The sequence below is a fragment of the Pterocles gutturalis genome, unplaced genomic scaffold, assembly GCF_000699245.1.
Source record: "Pterocles gutturalis isolate BGI_N339 unplaced genomic scaffold, ASM69924v1 scaffold5624, whole genome shotgun sequence".
In the NCBI taxonomy this organism is placed as follows: domain Eukaryota; kingdom Metazoa; phylum Chordata; class Aves; order Pterocliformes; family Pteroclidae; genus Pterocles; species Pterocles gutturalis.
The window spans coordinates 93,278-110,106 of NW_010135516.1; the positions used below are offsets into that span (position 1 = coordinate 93,278).

The 16,829-nt window shown below is 41.0% G+C and overlaps 1 protein-coding gene across 1 annotated transcript in view; it reads left to right on the forward strand.

Annotated features, from left to right (window-relative positions):
* Positions 1-16,829, forward strand: part of LOC104467936 (collagen alpha-6(IV) chain-like) — a gene marked incomplete at its 5' end in the record, with an annotated part of 82,296 nt that overhangs the window by 47,717 nt on the left and 17,750 nt on the right. Inside the window, 15 exon segments of the mRNA XM_010081909.1 lie at positions 26-88; positions 728-763; positions 901-942; positions 1,795-1,887; positions 2,905-2,958; positions 4,375-4,434; positions 4,965-5,009; positions 5,951-6,004; positions 7,312-7,381; positions 8,117-8,227; positions 9,055-9,204; positions 10,767-10,871; positions 10,990-11,150; positions 12,143-12,322; positions 12,917-13,100. Of these exon segments, the coding sequence (XP_010080211.1) occupies positions 26-88; positions 728-763; positions 901-942; positions 1,795-1,887; positions 2,905-2,958; positions 4,375-4,434; positions 4,965-5,009; positions 5,951-6,004; positions 7,312-7,381; positions 8,117-8,227; positions 9,055-9,204; positions 10,767-10,871; positions 10,990-11,150; positions 12,143-12,322; positions 12,917-13,100 (1,408 nt within the window).

The window sequence follows — 16,829 nt, forward strand, 5'->3', positions numbered from 1 at the left end:
TTTTTGTCCTATGTTGTTCTTATAGGGACCAAAAGGTTTTCCAGGCCCTATAGGTTCTGCAGGCCCTATAGGATTGCCAGGTTTGCAGGTAAGAGACCCCAACTGTTGCACTTGTTGACAGAACAGTTGAAAACATTGGCAGTTTTCCCTCCTTGTCTGTATTGGTGTCATGACGACAAGCAAAAGTGTGTGTGCGTCTAAAAGGCCTGAGCACAGCTGACTTCAAGAATACTTGAACTTAAGCAGTTTAATCTAATCACAAGAGGGAAGTTTCCTCTCTGGAGCAGCGTTCAGAGCAGCAGTCATGAATGAGGGCTCCAGCAAAGCCCTGGAGTGCTTTCTACGAACACTACATTGTGCTATTCTGAGCACTTCCTCATCCCCGGACTAGAGAAGATGCTGAGCTCTGCATGTTTGGAGCCCTTGTCATCATGGAATATGCTAAGGAGTTGCTTTTTCAAGATACTAGAAGAGAGTTTCCATTGGGTAGAGGTAAAAATGAACTACATGTTTGCTGCTTTAAATTGAAGTTTGCTCTTAACCACAGTACCAAAGGGCTGCGCTCTCTAGTGTAGTTGCAAAGACTTGAAGATCATCTGTATCAGTTCCTTTTGCTTTGGGGGCAAGAGATGAAAGTTCATGTACCACTGCAGGTCCCAGCATAGCTCCAATTGTGTCCACCCTAATTAAGTCAAAAGAAATAAAATACTGATCTTTTTACATTTAGGGTCCAATGGGTCCCCCTGGGCCACCAGGTCCAAAAGTAAGTACCTACATTTCCTGTCTTCTTTCTACACCTGATTGTTGGCTTTTTTAACAGTGCTGTGGGCCTAAATTGTAGTGATGCTGTTGTTGCTGTTGTTTTATTATTCATTTATCATTGGTTTTTTTCTCTCCTAGGGTAACATGGGATTAGGCTTTCAAGGAGAGAAAGGAGAAAAGGTAGGTGAAACTTGTTCTGTTATAGAAAAAAGATGAAATAATACTCTAGCGTTCCATCGTAGATTGATCCTCGAGAAAGTGGCTAGATTCTAGCTTTCCTTTTTCTTTTCTTCTCTTGGACTGATCGACAATCCAAATACTAAACAGTCTTGCTGGTTCCTTATCAGTTGATACCCAAAAAAAACCCCAAAAAATATGGGACCTTTTTCTGGATGGAAGGGGAAAATCTCTATTCAGTGAAGTGTTCTCATGGCTATCAAGACACAAGGTCCTTAGACATCTTTTGGATCTGTCTTTCAGTTTCTTCAGACCCTCACCTCTTGTATTGAATTATTCTACTGACTTCATTCTTTTTGGCTTCTATAATATTCTTTGGGTCAACTGATGTGTAATTTATAGTCTCACTATCCTAAATGGGTGTCCTGTAGTCTGTGTGAGAATTTACACTGGCATAATGGGGCTTCTCCAAGTTCTCAATTTGGGACTTGATTCTGCTGCTGTTAAAATTAGTTCTCAGCATTCTACATTTCTAATTGTTTCTTATCTTCTTTTCTTTCATATTTGCCTACAAAGCTTTTCTGGAATGTTTTCCTATTGATTCCGTCAAAAGCTGAGCCTTTTTGTTTATTTCTTGACGTGTTTTATATCCACAACTCTTCTGAAACAGATTTAAAGCATTTTGCTCATCTTATTTTTTAGTCTGATCTTTTGACTTCCATGACCAAACTCCAGTGCCAGCATTCAGGGATGCAGATATTATTTACGTTGGATATAGTTAGAGTGGCTTTTTCTGATTTCCCAGGAAATCAAACGTGTTTTACCTATGTTAATAGCTTCTTCTTTTGCTAACAGGGCGATGTAGGGCTGCCTGGCCCTCCAGGTCCACCACCATCCACTGGAATACTGGAATTCATGGGATTTCCAAAAGGGAAGCAAGGAGAAAAGGTCTGTAAATTGAGTTTACAAACCCTCACCCTCCCCATGCTCCTTCATTCAAGGCTAAATGAGGTTACTGGACAGTGAGGGCTGTTATATTTCCAAATCAAAATAATTTTCTGTACTAGTTTAATAAAAATATTCCTAGCTCAGAGCATTGTGGAGCAGTGGAGAAATCATAGCACTCAGAAGGAGAAATCTGAAAGTTATTTAAAGGTTTTCATAATTAATCCTAAAAATAAATGAACGGTAGTTTGTTTCTGGTTGACCTGTGAAATTGTGTCAACCAAAGCAAAAAAATTAAATCATTTTAGAAAAATAAATAAAAAACTCCAAGTCTTACTTTGGCTATGATGCACGCTACTCTGAAATAATGAGATTTCTCTCCTTTACTTTGTTATCCTGGTATTTACTGAGATACATATTTAGCTTATCGGTGTTTTTATAAAAGCTGTATGGATCTTGAATTAAAGATTAAAAATATTTAGACATGCTGAATTAATCTAGGACTTGGGCTGGTTTGGGAGCCCGGTCTGAGCTTGCATAAGCACCTGTGTAGGTCACGGGAGATACTGTCTTACTGGAGTTACATTAGCGTGAGTGGTTATTCAAACAAATGCCATTCCTTTTGGCTCACTCTTGAATTTGTAAGCTGGTTTGTGAAGACATTACGCTATCTCATCATGTGTTATTCTGCTGCTTTCCATGAAGTACTGCACATGTTCCAGTTCCCTAGATGATGATATGAAATGCTTCTAGGTTGACTTTTAGCAGTAGAGGACAGCAGGACAACAGTTCCCAGTCTTTTGAAGCCATGGGAAGTGGTCACAGACAATCTGTTGCATACACTGCCGCTGTGCTGAGAGACACTACATCTGGCACATGATGACACAAATCAAGTTATCATTGCTGATAAACAAATTACAAAGTCTTACTTTAGGAGCCAGGAGCATGACGGGTTGATTGGGGAAAGTCTTGCTTTCACAGGAACAGTGATTTATTGTGTTTACCTCTTCCCCTTGTCAGGGTGAGCCAGGCCCTCAAGGATTCCCTGGAGAAAAAGGATTGCCTGGCCTGCCGGTAAGGACAGAGGAGAGCTTTTAATATATGCATAATGTGTTAGATAGTTCAACACCCTCTGAACAGCTCACAGGAGTTTCTAGGCACCAGAGTACTTTGAAAAGCTGATTAAAATTTCCACAAAATCTTTTGAAGAGTGTAACTGTAATCTGATAGATTTTGTCCTGGACATACAAAGAAGATAATGCTGTCCTACTATAAGACATTACAAAGCAGCCATCATTTCAGTACGTGGAATCTGCAGTTTGCAGACTTGCAAGTAGACATACCCTCTACATGGCCACTTGATGGCAGTGTTTCGTGATGTCCCACGGTGAGCTAAACATCTTTTTTTAAAAATCCTATTTTTTCCTTTAATTATGTCTAAACATATTTTTTGTTATTTTACTTTGTAGATGTAAAGCACATGCAGATCTTTCTGTCTATGTATATATATCCAGTTTTAACATGGGCTGTTTAACATCAGTGCTCATAAACTTAGGAATGTGTAGCATCTTCCCTGAATGAATCAAGAACAACAATTTATCTCTGGGTTCCAGAGAACTATTTCCCAGCTTACAACCTTTTGTAAACACAGGTTATTTTGATGAATTTAGGGAATAAATATTTTATGGAACTTCTGACCAATGAGATAAATTGTTTGCCAGTTTCTTCAACGTACAGATGTTCCTAGAAGAAAGGCGTGCAAGAAGAACCTGTACATGAAGCAGTTTGTTATTAGCCTTTCTGGACATGTTCCATTGTGTGCATGTTTGGCTTTATGCATCACAAGAGGCCCATTGAAGCTGGTGGGGTTGAACATATGTGTGAACTTAACCACAACCATAAGATATTTCAAGATTGAAGCTTGGAAATTGCTTAACTACTGTAACTGTCGCTGAAATTAAATCCTGGTGTTCTATCCCTGGATTAGTTACTTCTTACTGACTGGGAAGAGCACCAAACATTTCCAAATGTTGAGTGTGAAAATGCTAGTTTTCTGTCATTCTTAGGCTCTAGAAATAAAAAAAGGGTGCTCTGAGCGGTCCCTTGAGCTGTTGCTGTTAAGAAATGAGATTTGAGTCCCTTGAGCTGTTGCTGTTAAGAAATGAGATTTGAAATAATTTCTAAATGTAGGATACAATACAGAGTAGCAGTGGCAGGGGGTTACTTGCGTTTCCTACTGAGAGATGTGCCACGGTTTAAATGGATAGAAGTCACGGAGAATGAAGAAGGTAATGTAGCACACATACTGCCAAGTCTGGTTGATACAGGTTTTCTTTCTGGGGCAAAAGAGACCCAGCAGAAACAGCCAGTTTCCCTTGTGTCTCTGTTGTACTGTTTATATTAATAGATGGGTTTGTGGTCATTTTGTCTCAGGGCTGTGCTATTCAGTTCCAAACAGATCACAGATTTAATGTTGACATTTTTCCTCAGGGCTTTGGAGGTGTTGGAGAGAAAGGAGAAAAAGGTGTACCTGGCTTACCAGGTGGCAGGGTAGGTAACTTTACCAAGTCCTTAAATGCCTGTTCTCAAACACATGAAGTGGGCCTTTCATCAACAGAAGCATTCCCAGAGCACGTAGGAGTCTCAGACACAGGACTGAGTCCCATAGCAGCCAACACCATATGACAACAAAACCAATAGAAAGTTCTTATCTCAGTAAAGTCTCAGATTAAATGTGGGATGAAAGATATGTACGGACAAGGTAGTCCAAGAAAATTTGCAATTGATAATTGCAAACTAACTGCCTAACTTTCTGGTAAGTTGAGACACCATGACTTATTTAACTTGAACGACCCGTTAGAAGTAAAATGACTAAAGAAGGTAAGACTTCTTTCATCAGTTATTCTGCTGAATTCTTTCAATTATGATCATAATGTTTGGGAGATATGTAAAATCAGTGGTAGCTTCTCCTTTTGAAAGTTTTACTTTTTAATTCTTTGGTGCTGAGATATTTGGAGCCTCATATAGTAAGACCAGGCTGAGATGGAGCCTCTGAAAGTTAACGGGTTTTACTGTTCTAGGGTCTTTTGGGACTGGACGGATCTGCTGGGATTCCAGGGAGAAAGGTAAAATTTCTGGGGTTTTTTTGTTTGTTTGTTTGTTTGTTTGTTTGTTTTTTACTGTACTTACAATTACAGAAGCCATCTAACTGCTTAAGATCTACTGATTTCCTTATCTAGTGGCTCCAAGTTCTCTGATGGATGAATGCACCTGCCTTATAAAACCAGTGAGAGCTAACTAGAAAGTCCACATAAAACTCTAGATCTCTTTAACTGTCTCTCTAGGTATCCCGATGTATTCAGAGGACCACCTCCACAGATTTGAAATTATACGTTCCCTCCTGGAATAATCAACTCTCCCACTTTTTCCCTTTTTGGAGTGGAAATGGCCAGGTGATGAAGTGGCTGAAGATGAGTTAAAGCACTTCCAATTGCAGATACAGCAGTGGAAAGTTGTTCAAGAAAACAACTTTCAGAAATACAGTTCTCATTTTGCAGCCTGGAATGGTCACTTCTGTGTAGATTTCCAGTCATACACTTATAAGAGGAATTTTGATGTCCCTGAGAATGCTCCCAGGAAATGGAGAGCTGGATCTCCCAGTGTCACTTTAAATCTTTTTGTACCAATGATTTGTTGGAGGGGGAACAGACTGGAGGGGACAAGGCAGATAATGTTCTAGACTCCTCACTCCACAAGCATTTCTACAGTTCTGTTAAGAACCAAGAAGACACCAAGGTGTCCTCTTGATTTGGGCACCCTCATGCCTGCTCACAAGTTCTCACCATCTTTACAGCACAAGGAGGCCTAGAGGAGCTCTGGTATTTTGAGAGTGCTGAGAAATTGATGCCAGCAGTTTGTCTGTCTTTATTTCTTCTGCAAATGTTTGGGAGGACAATGAATTGGGTTTGTGATTCAAGTCCAGGCACTGCAGATGTCTCAGGAAACAAATAATGCCACTGTCTTACTGTCTCACTGTGTGACACTGGTCCCCTGTGTGACTTTGCAGGGTCATCCAGGTGTTCCAGGCTATCCAGGGCTGGATGGAGTCCAAGGCGTGAAGGTAACGTCTCACATCAAAATGCTAAAGCATTGCTTCTTAAAAGATATTTGCACTTCATTGTCCCAATCAAGTCTCCTCTTTACCTCTGTATCACTGTAATTTTCAGTATGTTTTCCTTCCTCATTTACTTTATTGTTAAGGATAAAAACTAACGTTTCGTGAACTATGAACGCTTGGATATTTTAATACCTTTACAATGTTCATTCATGTAACTTCATGACTTACAATTGGAGACGTAGCCTCTCTGATCTCCTTTATCCTTACACCAGTGCCATATTTACTGAACAACTGAGGCAAGATGAGATGGGAGTAAGTGGATGTTAAGATAGTTGCCAAGGCTATCTGAAGTCTTAGATCACAGATTTACAAGTATTGACAAGCCTGAAAAGGATGTGTTCAATTTCTCGTACAGGAGATAGGCAAAGCATAGCAGACATTTTCTGGATATCTCACAACTCGAGCAGTCAGATATCTGGAAACTGAGTGCAGAATGGTTGGATAGCAGTTTCCTGTGAAAAACATTTATCTGCCACCGCGATCGGTATATGATTGGCAGGCATGTGAAAGGCAAGTACTGAAGGGCTTTTTTGTGCAGAGCACACGGAAGAAGTAGTGGTACAGGTTTATGCACAGAGGAGTATTACTGGAAGAAGCGACAAGGGTGCACTGCCTTGGCTCACTGCATGGTGTTTATATGGTAAATATGATGGCAATTCGGACAACAGTCAGATTTTGCACTTGCTATTTCAAAGAGGATTTGATACGGTCTTAGAGTGAGGGGAAGGAATGATACTGCAGTTTGTCACAACTTGCTTCTTCTACCTGAGTGATTTTATGGAAGAATCCATTTTCCTGGAAGCTCCTATTATTGAAATTCAGGATTCCAAGGCACAGATCGCTGCAGTGATGAATGCTTTTAAAAACGGGTGTGTTCACAGGAACTCTCTCGCTTTTACCACAAGGTGAACAAATATGATCTACCTAACATTGGTCAATATGCGGATATGATAACTGGTCTCCAGTAGACGTGGTATATACATGTTCGTGCTTCTTATGGGATGGCTCCAGAGGACAGCTGGATAGTAGCAAACACTTTATCTGAAGCAGCCATCAGTTTCATCAGACAGACAGTAAGTCAGGACAGCAAATAGCAGAAGAACACAGTGAATTCTTCACCAAGACAAAGAATGATGGTTAATCAGTGAATGATCACAGACGTTGCTACCATAATACAGTCTGTCTCCTGACAAGCAGTCTTCCCCTCCATCGCCCTCCTGAATCTGGTATGCATCTGTTTTCTTCTACAGGGTGAATTAGGTGACATCGGTCCCCCTGGCCCTCCTATTGTTATTGACAGGGAAGGTCTAGTCATTTCAGGTACGTGTTTCCATTTTCTTTTGGAACTCATCTAAAGCACTTTTTCTGATCCAAATTTCCTTCTTACTGTATTTTACCACTTTTCCACATTGTGTTTTGGGTCTAACCCATCCCTTGTTATTTCTCCTTTAATTTCTGTATTGTTGGCATACAGATACGTTTGGTCCCATGTTTAGAACTTCTGAGTTTATGATAAACCTTTCACCCCCACGTTGCAGACAGATATGTTTCAAGGCAGAATGAAAATTTAGTGCCTGGGAGGAGGCTGACTGTGTGTGAGCACGGGAAAGTGCTGTGTGTCTGCCCATGTGTCTGTCTTCAGTGTACTAAGGAAAAATAGCTTCCTTGTTTTGCTTGGAAATGGATGCTCTGAATGTCCTTCTGCTGTTGTCATTCAATGTGGTAAGAATATTGTTGGGAAAATTAGCTTAATTAACACCCCAGCTGAATGAGGCCTGGATGGGAACAGTCTCTGAAGCGAGAAAAGTAAGGGGACAAATTGTATGATCTCTGCTGTTCTTCCTCCTTCGTATGCAGTCAAGTTCGAAACAACCTTTAGCAGGTCAGGAGGATTTTTTCCCATTGTTGTTAACTTTGACTAACAGGCTTATTGCTGATGGTTTTGCAGCCTTTGCTGTCAATGAGATCAGTGGCCATCGGGGTAGTTGACTGAACAGTCTTTCAGCAGAAATTCTTACGAGATTTTCCTCTTGTTTTTCTATATTTATCTAATAGGTGCCCCAGGTGACCCTGGAAACCCAGGAGTACCTGGTCCTCCAGGAGATGATGGGATCAGCGGTTTACCAGGCCTTCCAGGAGCTCCAGGGTTTCCAGGCCTGGAGAGAGGTAAAGCAGCTGCTAACAGTGCCCTTGGCAGGCTGTTTGCTGTGGTTGTTGCTGAGAGACGCTGGGTAGTGGCCTGGAGATGGTGAAGGTGTTGGAGCAAGCCTCTCCCTGCTCCTTCAGCTGACTGATTTGCAGGCTGCTGTATGAGACACAGGAGGCAGGGAGGACACCCAGGGACAACAAGTGTGTTGACTTGGATGGGAGCAGAATTAGTCCCCAGTGATAACAGCCCAGGAAAGTCTTCAGGTGTGAATCTTTGGCACAGTAGTGTACACAGGACGTTGGTTGTCTGATTTCCATTTCAAATTAGTTGATTGGCAGAACCCTTCCTACATTACAAATAGCAAATATTTTTGAAAATTATTTTTTAAATTACTTTTCCTCTTTGCGTAGGGAGCTACCAGATTGGCTAGATAGGGCCACTGTAGGTGGAACTCATTTGTCCCATCAAAGATCTCACTTGAAAGTTTCTGTTTTACTTGAGTGTCATCTGTGAAGTCCTGGCCTGCAATGATCCAGAGACTAGGAACTACTAAGGAAGTTATCTCAACTCAGAGGAATCAGAAAATACATAAACCGCAGTCTTAACGTAGTTAGTTGTGTAACTGATCAATGGGACTTAGATGCAACCCTGTGAAGTTTTTTGGATGACTGAAGGAGTGTGTAAATTGATGCCTCCAATTAGTAAGTTTTCCTTTGTGTCCAATTATAAATTGTTCTGTGCTAACACAGTTGCAGTTAAGGGCACAATGGTAATTTTCATAACATGAAAAATACCAGAATGTGTTTGTTGCTGGAGAGCTGCTCATTGTGTCATTGTTGCCTAGATGGAATGGGCCCTGGAGGGTCTCCAGGAATTCCAGGTGTGAAGGGTGAAGTGGGAGAACCAGGAAGAGCAACGATTGGATTACCAGGCACTCGCGGCAGAGATGGTTTACCAGGTTTGCCAGGAGCACCGGGACTGCCTGGTTCACCACGTATGTATATTTTGAACATCTATTTTTGTATTGGATTCCAAGTGAAACAAGACAAATAATAGTAATTTATATATTCCTTTTTTTGACAGTGCGGATTATTCATATGTAAATCTTAAATGATTGGTTGACACTTCGTTGTGATTGTAACTCACAACCTTAAATATATGTATCAGCAGCCACCCCTCTGAAGTAAGAAAATACAGATAATTGTTGTTAGAGTAGTAGCCTGAGAGACTAAAGGTTGCGTGGACACAATTTATGACACACCGAAGTTCTAGGCTAGTCTCCTACTGGCTTAGATAAAGAATAGACCATGACTTTATGAGCACCTGGGGTAGATGTCTAGTCTTGTGAGTAGGTATTGTGGGTAGCAGGAGTCAGATAGGATGCCTGAAGAGACAGTTTTCAGACCAAAGGAAATGTGATTTTATTTTTACATGTTCGTTTGTATGGATGCCCTGATTAGATTAATTATGCATTGTTGTCCTCAGAAATTGAGTATTACATGAAAAGGGTTAATTTTACACACACCTTGTGTTTTACCATTCTGCCATAAATGGAGCTTGATCAGCCTGTTTTAGTTTTGAGAGCCAACCTTTCAAAAACAGCGAGCACTCCAGTGATTGAGCCAATAAGCGTGGTCTGATTAAATGATTTTCTGTCAAGAAGAAATAAGTGCTCTCTTATCAATAACTGCTGGTTAAATCCGGCTCATTTTTCTGCAGAGTCTGTAAAGCTCTTGTAGCTGTTTTTAGCTGATGGTTGCAGTTTGTGTCGCCGGAACATCAGACGAGTGCTGGTCAGCACTCCGTCTTACTGTTGTCACTGAGGGGACGGGTTTTCAGATCACTTTCCACTGCTGTTTCTGTCAGCTCACGTTTCATTCTGTTCAGCATATGAAGAGATGTAGAGAATAATCCTGCAGTAATAAAGCGAGGGACAGGGAAAGTCCCTTTAACGTTTTTGCCCATTTAGTCTCTTTCTGAGCTGCAGCAACTGAATGAGAAGTCAAAGAGCTCTGCAGAAGGCAGGTGGCCCTGGGGATGACTCTACCATGCCAGCAGCAGCAGAGACACTGCTCATAAGTGATAGCTTCTGTATCAACAAAAAGGGCAGTAGCCAGTCATCACAATCACCAAGACGTTGATTTGTCCCTTCAACTTCTCTCCATATGAGTCAGCTTCTCACAGAGCTGTAAAGGCACATCTGCCATGAACTAAGTCATTTGACCTCCTTTGTACAACCTGCTCACAGTTTGGTTAGTTCTTTGGCCAACTGTTAAGTCTTTGAAAAAGTGCAATGGTAGAGCAGTAGAGGAATGAAACTCTGTTGCATCGGCATTGTGAGAGCTTTTGCTTTTCTGTAGGAGAAGCTTGAAGCAAACATACGGCAGAGGACAGCAGCCTGTGATACCAACCAAGTTGCATCTCCTTGTGTAACTTCCACAGTTGCAGTTTGATCTGGTGCCATTTCTGTCAGTTGCATAACTGACATTGTAAGTTATTTATGAGTTGGAAATCTAGCCTTCTCATGGTTTTTGTTTGCCTTCTTTCCACATACAGGCCCTTCATTCGCCCCAGACACAATCCTGAATGGAAGGACTGGGGCGCCAGGGGAGCCTGGACAAAGAGGGCTGCCAGGAGCTTTGGGTCCAAAAGGGTACAAAGGTAATTGACTCTTGCTTTGGGAGAGCCTTTTAGCAGTCACTCCTTTCGGAGCTCTTGCAACTGAAAAGGGTCTTTATTCAAGTGAAACTGAGTTGAGGGTGTTGACTGTATTTTCCAGGAGAGGCAGGTGATTGTGCTTGTGATGGAGGAGTTACAAGAGCTGGTCTAAAAGGCATCTCAGGTCTACCAGGTCCGTCGGGAAGCCCTGGTGTGCCTGGGATTAAGGGCATTGGTGGAGACCCAGGCACTGTGGGTGCACCAGGACTACGAGGCCCTCCGGTAAGGCAGAAAGAGTTTATATTCATTATTGTGAATTAAAGGAGAAAAGGTGCCCGTGGGCAATTGTTGGTGGTGATTGTAGTGAAAGCAGAACACTGGTTTGTTTGGGGGTTTTTTTTGTATAATTTCTTCTACTTGTTTGGATTTTTAAAAAAGCAACCCAGAAGCTGATCTGTGAAAAGAAGCTGAAAGTAGAGAAATTATCACCTTTTAAAAATTGGAGAAGAGATGGTTCTTAAGTTCTGAGAACTGCACGTTTAGCAGTCAAGAGAAAAACAGTAAAAATCATTCATCTCAGGGCTTCTTGGCCGTAGGCATACATGGATTAGACCCAGGGTTCTTCCTAAGTGAAGCCTGGCTGGGGAAGCAGATATACATCTGCATGGAGAGAAGACCTGAAAAACTGAATGGTGAGATCTTCCACATCATTGCTTGTAGCAATAAAAACTGTGTGCCATAAATGCAGTCTTCTTCTAAACTGCTGTATGCTAAATTCATTAGTGAGAGTTGAGCTGTGCTTTTTTATGAAACAGCCACCATAACAAACAGGATTTTCCAAAGTGCTGAGCATTGCTCATTGGCAGTATTTACTTTTGAAAATTGTAGTCCATAAAGATGCCAGTCCTTTGTCTTCAGAATATGCATGGCAGGAAATGCAGCACACCAAGTAATAGGGAAGAAGATTCAATACTTGGGTGTTGTTATATCATGAGTGATGTAATGTTCCCAGATGCCATCCAAGATTGCTGTCACTATTGTGCTATATAGCAGGGTTTGGCTTGCCACTGTAAAGCTGCAGTGACTTGATTGAAACATTTGGAAATGATCAAACTTTTTTTTTTTTTTTGTGTAATGTATAAAATAGGAAACGCTTTGGAGATTTTTTTTCTACCTCCAGTCATTGTGTCCTGTCCTCATATGACATTTTTAAGAAGCAAAGCCTTTTCTCTGCACGTGCTCATATTCCTGTTTTTATATCTTTTGATCTGTAGGCTTTGGCTGGTCAGCAAGGTCTTGCAGGCCTTAAGGGCGAAAAAGGGGATTCATCCTATGCAACAGGCAGAGGTGCTCGTGGGGACCGAGGTGCGACAGCACCCAGAGGACCTTCAGGCATCCCGGGAACCCCTGGCAGGGATGGCCTTCCAGGCTTGCCAGGCCCACCGGGCCCTCCAGTAAGTTCAGATTAATTTAGTAGCAGTTCTTCAGAATTGGAATAAGGAGCAGAGACAATAGAAAGGCCTGGCTTACTAGTCCTGATTAGCCCTGGGGTAAGGCTCCAAATACATAAAAAGCTCACAGTCCCTGAGCACAAATTTGTCTTGGTCAGGACTAATAATTGGCACTTGTTATGCCTCTGGCTACCCAGTCAAAAGATAAAGTTCCAGTAGTGGGGTAGATCCTAATGCTGTTTTATGTTGTTTCCTAAAATATAAAAGATAATGCAGGCATAATTATGAGTCAAATCCTGGAATAGAAAAATCACACCATAATCTTTTTCATTAAAAATAAAGTAGATGTCTTTCAGAATATGTAATATTTACATTTTTACAAATACAACATAAGATATTATTTTTAATAGTCACTGAGTTTTCCTGCATTTGGAAATAATGATGGATACTTCATGGTGGTTTCCACGTACCTTCCTAGGCCCATCTGAACCTTGCACAGAACTGGCCAAACTCTTATGCATTTGTTAAAGTGATAGTGGTGTCTAGTCTTTGTACATCTCTTTGATTTTCATCTGTAATTGTCTTTGCTGTGCACAGGGTGACGGTGGCCTAGGTTTCCCAGGTGAAAAAGGACTGCCAGGACTACCTGGCTCCAAGGGCCATCGTGGAGAAACTGGTTCTCCTGGTGTTGGGTATCCAGGTCCTAGTGGAGTTCGTGGGCCACCAGGTGACCCAGGAATGGATGGGTTTCCAGGACAAGCAGGTCTTCCAGGCCCTCCAGGTAGGTGTTGCTGGATCTGCTCTTATTTTGAAAAGGTGCAAAGCTGCTACAAGTCAAATGGCATTCAACTTACTGCTGTGCTTGGAGCCAGGCCAGAAGATTGCATTAGACTAAAGATTGCTGTTAAAATTAATTTAAACTGTTCTGTGGGCTCACCAGACCTCACGCAGCAGTCACAGCTTTCTCAAATTGTCATGATCAAGAGGACACCGATAATAAGCAGCAATTACCTGAGTTGAGTACTCAAATGCTAATAGTGTTGGGTGGAGCTACTCACAGTCTGCTGCTGGAGAACCATTTTACACCAAAGGTAGTTAGAAAGATTGATAAAATGAGGTTTTTAAAAAGCACAGCCTGCTTTATTGTCTTGATTCCATGTCAGCCATTGAAATGTAATTTAAGATAAACAGTATTTTTCCTTTGCCGCTGCTGATTTTCAGTGTATTTTCCATTCTGTGCATAGTTATGCTTCTAGGTTTGTAATTCGGTCGGTATCAATGATGCAGAATCAATAATATATTTGCAGGCATAATGTTGTTGCATAGGTTTCTGGACTGACAAACTGATGTTCTGAGTTCAAAAGCCTTGGCAGTAAGACCACTGCAGTGTGAGGAGTTGGCAAAGGAGCCTTAAACCCAGAGGGAGGTGAGAGCTAGGCCAGACCAGCACTGGGAAGGTTGCACAGACATGCTGGATGGCATGTTACCTCACCTCAGTGTCGTGCTGGGTTGTTGTTATGGGGTGCAGAGACAGCTAGCATTAATGTCCCCCTGGAACAGTCTGCGTAAGCTTTTTTTCCAATTCAAGTCACATGCTAAATGTGAAAAGCTTTACTAATTCATAGCTATGAATGCTTACATCTTTGTTTGGTAAATTGTCTCTTACAAAATCTACTAAATTAAGATTGCATTGCAAGATAAGTGAAAGTGAAATGCCCTGTGCGTGGTGTGAACTCTATAGATATTCTGTGGAGCACATCAGAAGCCATGCTACATCAAAGCTCTGCTAACAATGAATGGTCCTTTGTAGAGGAGTATGTATAGTCAAAATATGTGGGAAAGTGTGAGTCATTAGCCAGTTCAGTTTGCACCTCCACTGAGATGTGTAAGAAAGCTTGTGAATGGATCATTCCCTCCATACTAGGAAATTTGCATACATTAAAAGACCCTTTGTACTAAGTTTCATCTAATTAAAGAAATGTGGGTGGGTGGGAGAAATCATCATTTCTTATACTGCCCAGACTGAAAGGCCTTATCGTGAAAATGAGGAAGGACATTTAAAAAGAGACATGAACCTATTGAAGTTACCATGTCAAAGACACCACTGAGGAATTTCGTTCGAGTTCATGCTGTGTGCACTAAAACAGGGTGAAACAGTCTTGCTTTGGAGAAGTCTCACTCAGTATTTTATAAAAAGCTTGACTGATTTTACCTGGTATTACTCAAAAATGTTGAAATTGCCCATATTTTGCTTTTATGCCTGACATGATGGTTGCATAACTGTTAAATTTCCTTGATACTGGGATATTATTGCGTAAATTGTGATAATGTAGGGTATACAGTAGCTGGGGAATGCTAAGTTTTGCTAATATAATTTTTACACTGAGCCTTGCTTTACATTATTTTGCAAAACACACAAGGAACACGTCCTATTTGCATTTCAATCATCCTTATGTGAAATATCCATTGTTCAATTATTCTACTGCTGGCTAATAATGTAAAATACAGAATATGCTATTGTACAGAGTTGCTTTTGGAAAACTCATGTAAGACAGTCCTTAAAGCCATGCGATGTGAAGGCAGCAGTGTTAATTAAACTTGCCTTTCAATGCCAGTTGCTGCCCCAAGTGCTTGCTTTTTGAAAAATGTCATTCTTTATTGTACTGTGTCTGAGGACGAAATGTCTCAGAGATGGACCTCAACTTTTTATTTTGTAATAATTCAGGCTCACATTGGATTGCAGGACACCAGAACTGTAATTTCTTTTTTTTTTTGTGTCCCTACTTTTACTTTATCAAAAAATGCCCTGTCAAAGTATACTCAAGTCCAGGCAGCAATATGTGTGTTACGTCTTGCAATCATGGTATTAGGTGCCCATATCCATTCAAAGCATAAATTGGATTGGTTGTATTTCAGTTTTGAACCTCTGTTCTTAAAGCCAGCACTGACTATAAAGATGAATTGCTGTCACAGGTGAAAACAGAGCGCTCTGGCTTTGTGTAGGAATGCCAGTGTTATTGCACTGGATATGTTATAATGAGTATAGGCATTTACAAGTGAATTTTGCTATCAGTGACTGCCTTGCATCAAGATAAAAGTAATGAATTGAGAACTGACCTTTGGTTCTCTTACATCAAAGTAGAAAACGTTCTGATGTTTCCTTCAGAGTTTGCATAGCGTCTCACTGTGGTAGTAGATCAGACACCCGGGGGGTTGTGTTCCCTCTCATTCGCTGCTCCCTCCCACTTTCCACGAGCCTTGCTTGGTTGTTTATACTAGAGCTGATACCTGTTAACAGCCCCCAGCTAGCTAGAATTTGAGATTAGGATTGCTCTTTCTTCTCATAAATATGAAAAATTAAATCACTCACACAAGCCAGATGAAAATTAGGGTTGAGGGTGGAATGAAAGAGGGTAGAAATGGGAGGTCAAACCAGAATCGCTCTCTATCATTTGGCACCGTGAGACAGGGGTGTTCAAATCTGCCTGCCCTGACTGGGTTTGGGGCTGGACCTGAACTGAAAGCTTAACTTTCCGTCGCTGGGTGGATGGTAGTCACAGAAGTCAGAAGATTTTCACACAGCTTTTTGTGAACTGTGTTGGAATCTATTGAGAAGAACCCAAGAAGAATGTCATTGAACCAGTTCTTAGCATCATTTCAAACAAAAAAATCATGGGGATGTGATTGGATTTACCCAGGAAAGTTTGACTCAGGGTCTTTTGTTAATAAAACGTGTTAGTCATCTGAAAATGTTAATCTTTTCTGGAAAAAAAAAGTGTTTAACTCTTCTAACTGAAATAAATACTTAAAGTGTTGCCTAATTGAGACCAGATTACCTTAATATGTTAGTAATCTGAAAATGTTAATCTTTTCTGAAAAAAAAAGTGTTTACCTTTTGTAACTGAAAGAAATACTTGAAGTGTTGCCTAATTGAGACCAGATTACCTCCTCCAGACTGAGAGCAGTCACAATTTGGAGTGCTCTTGAATGGCTGATGAATAAATCTGGCTTGTCAGTCTGGGAATAGAGCTTGAATAGAAGGATCCTGCAAAGAGAGTTGTAAGGAAATCAGAAATAATGTATCTGTGATACCTGATTATCTCATCCTTCATCAGCCTCGTAGCTGATGCCAGGTTTGGATTAGCAAATACTGGGCAACAATGCAGTCAGGCAGCTGTTTCACTGTGCATATAAAGGTGTTCGCAGTAATGAAAAAAACCACCTCTTCCCAAATTTGCTTTAGTCATCTTTTGTGTGCAATCTCTCTGACTAGATAGTTTGTAAAGTCCTTTAGATTTTAATTTTTAGAAAGTATATTTGTGATAGTTTAAGGCTATTACAGCGTAGGAGCAAATTCTATACTTCCAGCACAGACTCCTCTTAAAATAACTGGAAGCATTTCTGGAGTTGGAAAGTCTTGAATTAGTTTTTGTGATCATAATTTCTATGACTGTGTGAACGTGACTTCAAATTGTCAGTGACCTACAAGGAGGAATGTTGGAAGCGTTTG